Genomic DNA, 10,932 nt, shown 5'->3' with positions numbered 1-10,932 from the left:
TCTGTGTGACCCCATAGACAGCAGCCCACCAGGCTCCCCTGTCCCTGGGATTTTCCAGGCAAGAACACTGGAGTGAGTTGCCATTTCCTTCAATGCATGCAAGTGAAAAGTGAAAGTGAAGTCGCTCAGTCGTGTCCAACTCTTAGCGACCCCATGGACTGCAGCCCACCAGGGTCCTCCGTCCATGGGATTTTCCAGGCAAGAGTACTGGAGTGGGGTGCCATTGCCTTCTCCGGAACTAACCCTAAGGAGTATCAAATAGTGAGAACTCACACAAAGGAAACCACTTGAATACAAGACCCGGCATTACCCAACCACCAGTAGCACCCTGTGCAGGGCACCTCATCTAAAGGACAAACAAAACAAAAATACAAACCCAATCATTAGAAGACAGGATTACCACCTCACTCAGCCTTGCCCACCAGAGGAAAAACAAACAAACAAACAAAATCTCAGCACAAATCTCACCCTACACAAACCACTGGACCAACCTTGGGAGGGCAGAAACCAAAAGGAAGAAAGAAGTCAACCTTGAAGACTGGGAAAAGGAGACCTCAAACACAAAAAGTTAAAAAAAAATAATGAAAAGGCAGAGAAATACTACACAAATGAAGGAACAAACTAGAAACACAGAAGTCCAAATAAAGAGGAAATAGACAAACTACCTGAAAAAGAATTCAGAATAATTATAGTAAGATGATCAAAAACTCTGAAAATAAAATGCAGAAAATGCAAGAATCAATTAACAAAGACCTAGAAGAATTAAAGAATAAACATACAGAGACAAACACCACAATTACTGAAATTAAAAATACTCTAGAAGGAATCAATAGCAGAATATCTGAAGCAGAAGAACGAATCAGTGAACTGGAAGATAAAATGTTGGAAATAACTTCTAAAGAGCAGGACAAAGTAAAAAGAATGAAAAGAACTGAGGATAGCCCAGAGACCTCTGGGAGTATATCAAATGCACCAACTTTCAAACTACAGGGGTCCCAGAAGAAGAGAAAAAGAAAGGATATGGAAAAATTTTGAAGAGATTATAGTTGAAAGTTTCCTCAACATGGAAAAGGAAATAGTCACTCAAGTCCAAGAGGCACATACAGGATAAACCCAAGGAGAAACATGCCAAGACACATACTAATCAAACTAACAAAGACTAAATACAAAGAAAGAATATTAAAAGCAGCAAGGGAGAAGCAACAAGTAACATACAAAGGAAACCCAATATGCTTAACAGCTGATCTTTCAGCAGAAACTCTGCAGGCCAGAAGGGAATGGCAGGATATATTTAGAGTACTGAAAGGGAAAAATCTACCCAGCAAGGATCTCATTCAAAATTGATGGAAATATAAAAAGTTTTTCAGACAAGCAAGAGAATTCACTACCACCAAACCAGCTTTACAACAAATGTTAAAGGGACCTATATAGTCAAGAAGTACAAGAGAAGAAAAAAGATCTACAAAATCAACTCCAAACTCCAAAAATGGCAATAGGAACATATATATCAATAATTACTTTAAATGTAAATGGATTAATGCTCCAACAAAAAGACACAGACTGGCTGAATGGATTCAAAAACAAGACCCATATATATGAACTGTCTACAAGAAACCCACTTCAGACCTAAAGACACGTAGAGACTGAAAGTGAGAGGATGGAAAAATATATTCCATGCAAATGGGAAGCAAAAGAAAGCTGGAGTAGCAATCCTCATATCAGACAAAATAGATCTTAAAATAAAGAATATTACAAGAGATAAGGAAGGACACTACATAATGATCAAGGGATCAGTCCAAGAGGAAGACATAAAAATTGTAAATATCTATGCACCCAATACAGAAGCACCTCAATACATAAGACAAACTCTGACAGACATAAAAGGAGAAATTGACAGCAACACAATGATAGTAGGAGACTTAAACACCCTACTCACACCAATGGACAGATCATCAAAACAGAAAGTTAATAAGGAAACACAAGTCTTAAATGATACATTAGATGAGATGGATCTGATTGATATCTTCAGGGCATTCCATCCAAATGCAAAAGAATACACCTTCTCAAGTGCACATGGACTATTCCCCAAGATAGACCACATCTTGGGTCATAAATCAAACCTCAATAAATTTAAGAAAATTGAAATCGTTATTTAAGAAAATTGAAATCGTTATCAAGCATCTTCTCCAACCACAACGCTATGAGACTAGATATCAATTACAAGAAAAAAAGTGTAAGAAACACAAACACATGGAGATTAAACAAGACATTTCAACACATAATCACCAACAGGTTACTGAAGAAATCAAAAAATTTCTAGAAACAAATGACGATGAAAACATGACAACTCAAAACCTATGGGATGCAGCAAAAGCAGTTCTAAGAGGATGTTTATAGCAATACAATCCCACCTCAAGAAACAAGAAAAACATCGAACAGACAACCTAACTTTACAGCTAAAATAACCGGAAAAAGAAGAACCACAACAAAAATTTAATAGGAGGAAAGAGAAATTTATTTCTGAGCAGAAATAAATGAAAATGAAATGAAAGAAACAATAGTAAAGATAAATAAAAATAAAAGCTGGTTCTTTGAGAAGATAAACAAAATTGACAAACCTCTAGCCAGACTCATCAAGAAAAAAGAGAGAAGAATCAACAAAATTAGAAATGAAAAAGAAGAGGTTACAACAGACAACGCAGAAATACAAAGGATTATAAGAGACTATTATGAACATCTATAAGGCAATAAAATGGATAACCTGGAAGAAATGGACAGATTCTTAGAAAAGTTCAATATTCCAAGATTGAACCAGGAAGAAGAAATTATGAGCAATCCAATTACAAGCACTGAAATTGAAGCTGTGATCCAAAATCTCTGAAAAAACAAGCCCAGGACCAGATGGCTTAACAGGAGACGTCTATCAAACATTCAGAGAAGAGCTAATGCCTATCCTTTTAAAACTCTTTCAAAAAATAGCAGAGGGAGCAACACTACCAAATTCATTCTACAAGGCCACCATCACCCTGATACCAAACCCAGACAAAGACAACACAAAAAAAGAAAACTACAGGTCAATATCACTGATGAACATAGATGCAAAAATCCTCAACAAAATTTTAGCAAAGAGAATTCAGCAATGCATCAAAAAGCTCATATACCATGATCAAGTTGGGTTTATTCCAGGGATGCAAGAATTCTTCAATATATGCAAATCAATGTGATACACCATATTAACAAATTGAAAGAGAAAAATCATATAGTAATCTCAATAGATGCAGAAAAAGTCTTTGACAAAATTCAGCACTCATTTATTATTAAAACTCTTCAAAAATGTGCATAGAAGGAACCTACCTCAACATAGTAAAGGCCATAAATGATAAGCCTACAGCAAGCATTATTCTCAATGGCGAAAAACCAAAAGCATTCCCTCTAAGATCGGGAACAAGACAAGGGTGTCCGCTTGCACCACTATTATTCAACATAGTTTTGGAAGTCCTAGCTACAGCACTCAGAAAAGAAAAAGAAATAAAAAGAATCCAGATCGGAAAAGAAGAAGTACAGCTCTCACTGTTTGCAGATGACATGATACTATACATAGAAAACCCTAAAGATAGTATTAGAAAATTACTAGAGCTATTCATTGAATTTGGCAAAGTTGCAGGATACAAAATCAATACACAGAAATCACTTGCATTTCGATACACTAACATTGAAAAATCAGGCAGAGAAATTAAGGAATCAAGAACCTTCACCATTGCAACAAGAAGAATTAAATATGTAGGAATAAACTTACCTAAGGAGAAAAAAGAAATGTACACAGAAAATTATAAGACACTAATGAAAGAAACCAAAGATGACGTAAACAGATGGAGAGATATTCCATGTTCCTGGGTAGGAAGAATCAATACTGTGAAAATAACTACACTACCAAACACAATCTACAGATTCAGTGCAATCCCTATCAAATTACCAATGGCATTTTTCATAGAACTAGAACAAAAATGTTCACAATTCATATGGAAACACAAAAGACCCCAAATAGCCAAAGCAGTCTTGAGAAAGAAGAATCAAGCTGAGGTAATCAACCTTCCTGACTTCAGGTTATACTACAAAGCTACAGTCATGAAGACAGTGCGGCACTGATACAAAAACAGAAATACAGACCAATGGAACAAGATAGACAGCCCAGAAATAAACCCATGACCTATGGGTACCTTATTTTTGACAAAGGGGGCAAGAATATACAATGTGGCAAAGACAGCCTCTTGGATAAATGATGCTGGGAAAACTGGACAGTTACATGTAAAAGAATGAAATAGAACACTTCCTAACACCATACACAAAGATAAACTCAAAATAGATGAAAAACCTAAATGTAAGACCAGAAACTATAAAACTCTTAGAGGAAAACATAAGCAGAACACTCAACAACATAAATCAAAGCAAGATCCTCTATATACCTGTGGCGGATTCATTTCGATATTTGGCAAAATTAATACAATATTGTAAAGTTTAAAAATAAAATAAAATTTAAAAAAAAAACAAAAACAAAAGTAAAGAAGTGAGACCTGATAAAAAGGAAACTATAAGCAAGGTGAAAAGACAACCCTAAGCATAGGAGAAAATAACAGCAAATGAAACAGCTGACAAAGGATTAATTTCCAAAATATACAAGCAGCTCATACAACTCAATGCCAGAAAAACAACCAACCCAATCAAAAAGTGGGGAAAAGACCTAAACAGACTTTTCTCCAAAGAAAACATATGAAACAAACACACAAACATGGCTAACAAACACATGAAAAGATACTTAGCACCACTCATTATTAGAGAAATGCAAATCAAAACTACAAACTACAAAATCAACTCACACTGGTCAGAATGGCCATCATCAAAAAGTCTACAAACAATAAATGCTGGAGAGGGTGTGGAGAAAAGGGAACGCTCTTGCACTGCTGGTGGGAATGTAAATTGATACAGCCAGTATGGAAGATGGTACAAGGTTCCTTTAAAAACTAGGAATAAAACCACCATATGACCCAGCAATCCCATTCCTGGGCATACACCCTGAGGAAACCAAAATTGAGAAAGACACAAGTATCCCATTGTTCCTTGCAGCACTATTTACAATAACTAGAACATGGAGGCAGCCTAGATTTCCATCGACAGATGACTGGATAAAGAAGTTGTGGTATATATTATTCAGCCATAAAAAGGAATGCATTTGAGTTAGTTCTGATGAAGTGGATGAACCTAGAACCTATTATACAGAGAGAAATGAGTCAGATAGAGAAAGGTAAATATTCTAACACGTATATATGGAATTTAGAAGAATGGTACTGACGAACTTATTTACAGGGCAGCAATGGAGAAACAGACAGAGAATAGACTTATGGCCATGGGGAGAGGGGAGCAGAGGGTGGGATGTATGGAGAGAGTAACATGGAAACTTACATTACCACATGTAAAATAGATAGCCAACGGGAGTTGGCTGTATGGCTCAGGAAACTCAAAGGGGCTCTGTATCAACCTAGAGGGTGGGATGGGGATGGAGATGGGAGGGAGGTTCAAAAGGGAGGGGATATCTGTATACTTATGGCTGATTCATGTTGAGGTTTGACAGAAAACGACAACATTCTGTAAAGCAATTATCCTGCAATAAAAAATAAATTTTAAAAATGCTGAAGGTTGACATAACAGAATCTACTACAAAACTTATTAAATGTCTATTCTTATGAATGTTAAAAGTGAAAAACATGGTCATAACATACCCAGATTGATGTTCAAGCTATGTGCACCAAAAATTTTAGCCTTAAAAATTCCCATGGGAAAAAAATTACTGATTTTTTCACAGAGTATGAATGAGTTAAGAATAAAAAAATGAATTTTACACCTGATGTTACTGAACATAAATATGACTTTGCAAGCTTCTTTTAAACCATGACAATGAAATATCAATATAAAGCTGATGCAGCACATAAATTGGAGAAGGAAATGGCAACCCACTCCACTGTTCTTGCCTGGAGAATCCCAGGGATGGCGGAGCCTGGTGGGCTGCCGTCTATGGGGTCGCACAGAGTCGGACACGACTGAAGCGACTTAGCAGCAGTAGCAGCACATACATGCTACTCAAGGCAAGGAGAATTCTTATACTATATCTTCATTTTATATACATGTTTTTTGAAACGTGACAGATTAAAAATTTATCAAGTCTTCACTGCTATATTTACCATCTTCTTCAGTAAGCACATTTACAGGTGCACTCCGAATTCCTTCACCTTTGAGAGTACTAGCTGACACCTCAATTGTATACTGCGTGTACTTCTTCAGTCCTAAATAGAAATAAGATAGATAAGACTTACAAAATAACCTTTAAGTATATGCAGGAAAAAAAACTATGAAATGTTTCTTAACAACCTTCCAAAAGTAAAAACTAAGTGAAAATGTAGTTCTTGGAACAGTAACTCCTATTATGAAGACAGAACAATGTAGAAAAATGTGGAAAAGAACTGAGTCTTCTTTCACGTGATCTGCAATAAACTCCTACCTTATTGAACCAAAGAGCTGGAACTGTCACACTCTGTATAAAACTAACTACACTTCTCACTTACAACAACAAGCTGATGATTTGTGGTCACTTGGTCAAAACAAACATAAATATCCAACATTATATTTTTTTACCTTTAATATTCTGGACCAAAGAAGTTGTATTTATCGTTCTTTCCTCATTTCCATTACTTTTCATTAGATAAATCGTATATTTTTGTATAATTCCATTGGGACTACTTGGAGGGAAGAATGACAGCTCAATCTCTCCAGAGGAAATATTTTTGTAAGTAATATTTTCTGGTGCACTATCAGGCACTAAAAAAAAAAAAATTATATATATAGCATAAACAATTCTATGCTAATAATGTATTCTGCTGATGTTTTCACCCCAAAGGTCTAGGATACACACACATATACACACTTGTCAAGTCACTTCAGTCATGTCTTACTCTTTGTGGCCCAGGGACTGTAGCCCACCAGGCTCCTCTGTCCAAGGGGATACTCCAGGCAAGAATACTAGAGTTGGTAGCCATGCCCTCCTCCAGGGGATCTTCCCAACCGAGGGATCGAACCTGCATCTCCTGTGGCTCCTGCATTTCAGGGGGATTCTTACCACTGACCCAGCAGGAAAGCCCCCCCCCCCGCCACCCTCACACACACACATCAGAAGTTTCAGTAGAATGCAATTATAATAAATATCCTAAATGTAGAAAAATATGGGTATATTATAGCACTTGCAACTGTGCAAGAAAATTTTCATCTCAAAGAAAATTCATACTACAACTCTAAAGTTTATTGAATGTTGCTGCTGCTGCTAAGTCGCTTCAGTCGTGTCCGACTCTATGCGACTCCATAGACGGCAGCCCACCAGGCTTCTCTGTCCCTGGGATTCTCCAGGCAAGAACACTGGAGTGGGTTGCCATTTCCTTCTCCAATGCATGCAAGTGAAAAGTGAAAGGGAAGTCGCTCAGTCCTGTCCGACTCTTAGCGACCCCATGGACTGCAGCCTACCAGGCTCCTCTGTCCATGGGGTTTTCCAGGCAAGAGTACTGGAGTGGGTTGCCATTGCTTTCTCGTATTTTTTATCAAAATACTTGAGACTATACTAAACTGTCTTCCTGAGCAGAACATGCAGATACAGTGGTCCCATGGTACATGCAGGGAAATGGTTCCAGGGCCCCCATGCCCCCACCCCTTTCATGGATACCAAGCTCCAAGGATGCTCAAGTCCCTTATATATAATTGCACAGTATTTGCATAGAACCTAACAACATTCTCCTGTATACTTTAAATCGTCTCTAGATTATTTATAATACCTAATACAATGGATTAGGTAAATAATTGTAAATACAATGGAAATGCTATGTAAATAGTTGCCTGCCAGCATGCAGGAAATTTAAGTTTTGCTTTTTAGAACATTTTTTCTGCAACTTTTTTTCAAATACTTTCAATGAACAATTGGTTGAATCGGTGGATTCAGGGCCCCCAGGTACAGGCTAACTGTACAAGAAGGAGAACTTGAAAACACTTAAAAATTGATCTGTCTTTCATTAATAACAACATATAAATGGTTAATAGATTAGTTTTGATATACAATATGATCTATGACAAGGCAAGGATCCTCTGCTAGATAAAAGGAAAGGATATAATAACCTGGTAACAAAACAGTCTCCTAAGGATGTGTGTGCTTAGTCACTCATTCTTGTCCGACTCTTTGTGACCTCCTAAACTGTAGCCTGCCAGGCTTCTCTGTTCATGGGATTTTCCGGGCAAGAATACTGGATGGATTGCCATTTTCTTCTCTAGGGGATCTACATGACCCAGGGATCAAACCTGCATTTCTTGTTTCTCTTGCATTGCAGGTGGTTTCTTTACCCATTTAGCCCTCAGGGAAGCCCAAGGATACAATTTATCAATAAATAAAATATGAGTTTCCTGTATCTATTAATGCTTTTATTATATTGAATGTAATGGACACAAAATGGTTCTCTACATATAATTAACTGTTAATACTACATGTGGGATTCCAAGTCTAGAAAACTGGATATTGGAAAAGCTACACTAAATGAATGATCATTATAATTAAAAGAAGTAAAACTTTACATAAAAATTAACCTTTTTCTTGTAAGGAATTGCAGAGCTGGCAAAGAAGTAAGAAATCTATGGTGGACTAAAAACAAATACAAAAAACAAACAAACAAAAGTAAAAATAGGAGTCCTGATATGCTGGAACTAAAGCCTGCTCTGACTTACAGGGTAATGGTCAATCCTGGTGACTTTGAGTTTCTGTATTAACTGCTGTGTGGAGAGCCAGAAAAAGAAGATAAAACCCTGGGCCAGAAGAAGGGTAAAAAATATCCCTGCATCAAGTGTTGAATCCCCAAAGAATGCAATTTCAACAAGACCCATGACACAGGCCAATTCTGGGGGCACTTTGAATTCTTCAGAAGAGTTGAAGAGAACCTGAGCGGTTCTTCCTAGACTTGTGCAATGTGGTATGTTCACTCTCACAGAACAAGGAGTGAGAAGGAAACCTACCAAGAAAAAGAGGACAGAAAAGTAATTTTTTTCCTCTTATCATGCCTCTGGATGAGAGGTGGAATAGGAAAAAAGAAAAAAAAAAAACTATGCATTGTTGGAACTGTAAGCCTATCCCTATGAGCATACGTGGCTCAAATCCATGGAACATATATAATCACTTAGAACCAACATGGAACAATGGACTGATTCAAAATTGGGAACAGAGTATGTCAAAGTTGTATAGTGTCACCCTACTTATTTAACCTAGATGCAGAGTACATTGTGTGAGATGCTGGGCTGGATGAACACAAGCTGGAACCAAGACTGCCAGGAGAAATATTAATAATCTCAGATAGCCATTTGACACCACCCTAATGGCAGAAAGCAAAGAAGAATTAAAGATACTCTTGATAAAGGTGAAAGAAGAGAGTGAAAAAGCTGGCTTACAACTCGGCATTCAAAACATGAAGATCATGGCATCTGGTCCCATCACTTCATGGCAAATAGATGGGGAAACAATGGAAACAGTGATAGACTTTATTTTCTTGGGCTCCAAAATCACTGCGGACGGTGACTGCAGCCATGAAATGGAAAGATGCTTGGTTTTTGGAAGAAAAGTTATGACAAATCTAGACAGCATATTAAAAAGCAGAGACATTACTTTGCCGACAAACATCTATATAGTCAAAGCTATGGTTTTTGCAATAGTCGTGTATAGGTGCAAGAGCTATACAATAAAAAAGGATGGTGGTGGGATTTAGCTTCTAGGTCATGTCTGATTCTTGCGACCCCATGGACTGTAGCCTGCCAGGTTCCTCTGTCCATGGGATTCTCCAGGCAAGAATACTGGAGGGGCTTGCCATTTCCTTCTTCAGGGGATCTTCCTGACCCAGGAATCAAACCCAGGTCTCCTGCATTGCAGGAGATTCTTTACCTACTGCAGACTGTTTACATTTACCATTGCAGACGCTTTACCAACTAAGATACAAGTGAAGACCAAGAAAGGATGAGGGCCAAAGAATTGAGGCCTTCAAACTGAAGTGCTGGAAGAGACTCTTGAGAGTCCCTTGGACAGCGAGGAGATCGAACCAGTAAATTGCAAAGGAAATCAACCCTGAATATTCATTTTTTTTAATTTTATTTTATTTCACTTTACAATATTGTATTGGTTTTGCCATATATCAAAATGAATCTGCCACAGGTATACATGTGTTCCCCATCCTGAACCCTCCTCCCTCCTCCCTCCCCATACCATTTGAAGGACTGATGCTGAAGATCCAATACTTTGGCCACCTGATGGGAAGAGATAACTTGTTGGAAAAGATCCTGATGCTGGGAAAGATTGAAGACAGGAAGAAAGGGGACAACAGAGGATGAGACAGTTGGATGGCATCACCAACACAATGAACATGAGTTTGAACAAGCTCCAGGAGTTGGTGATGGACAGGGAAGCCTGGTGTGCTGCAGCCCATGGGGTCGCAAAGAGTCGGACACAACTGAGCAACTGAACAACAAATATAGCCTGAAAAGACCTCTACTTTAGAATAGAAATTAAAATGAATTTGTAATACTGAGTTGCCATTCAGTTCAGTTCAGTTGCTCAGTCGGGTCCAACTCTTTGCAACTCCATGAATCACAGCACACCAGGCCTCCCTGTCCATCACCATCACCCGGAGTTCACTCAAACTCACGTCCATGGAGTTGGTGAGGCCAACCAGCCATCTCATCCTCTGTCGTCCCCTTTTCTTCCTGCCCCCAATCCCTCCCAGGATCAGAGTCTTTTCCAATGAGTCAACTCTTCACATGAGGTGGCCAAAGTACTGGAGTTTCAGCTTTAGCATCATTCCTTCCAAAGAAATC

At 38.1% G+C, this 10,932-nt stretch overlaps 1 protein-coding gene across 1 annotated transcript in view; it reads right to left on the bottom strand.

Annotated features, from left to right (window-relative positions):
• The window catches only part of PTPRQ (protein tyrosine phosphatase, receptor type, Q), a 232,711-nt gene that overhangs the window by 178,468 nt on the left and 43,311 nt on the right, over window positions 1–10,932 (bottom strand). Inside the window, exons 15-16 of the mRNA XM_010832015.1 lie at window positions 6,685–6,867; window positions 6,234–6,335 (exon numbers count right to left, since the gene is read on the bottom strand). Of these exons, the coding sequence (XP_010830317.1) occupies window positions 6,234–6,335; window positions 6,685–6,867 (285 nt within the window). The remainder of the gene's footprint in view (window positions 1–6,233; window positions 6,336–6,684; window positions 6,868–10,932) is intronic.

Source organism: Bison bison, unplaced genomic scaffold (genome assembly GCF_000754665.1).
Source record: "Bison bison bison isolate TAMUID 2011002044 unplaced genomic scaffold, Bison_UMD1.0 scf7180017864535, whole genome shotgun sequence".
Taxonomy (NCBI): domain Eukaryota; kingdom Metazoa; phylum Chordata; class Mammalia; order Artiodactyla; family Bovidae; genus Bison; species Bison bison.
The sequence above is the reverse complement of the archived record's forward strand: the minus strand, read 5'-3'. Positions and strand labels throughout refer to the sequence as shown.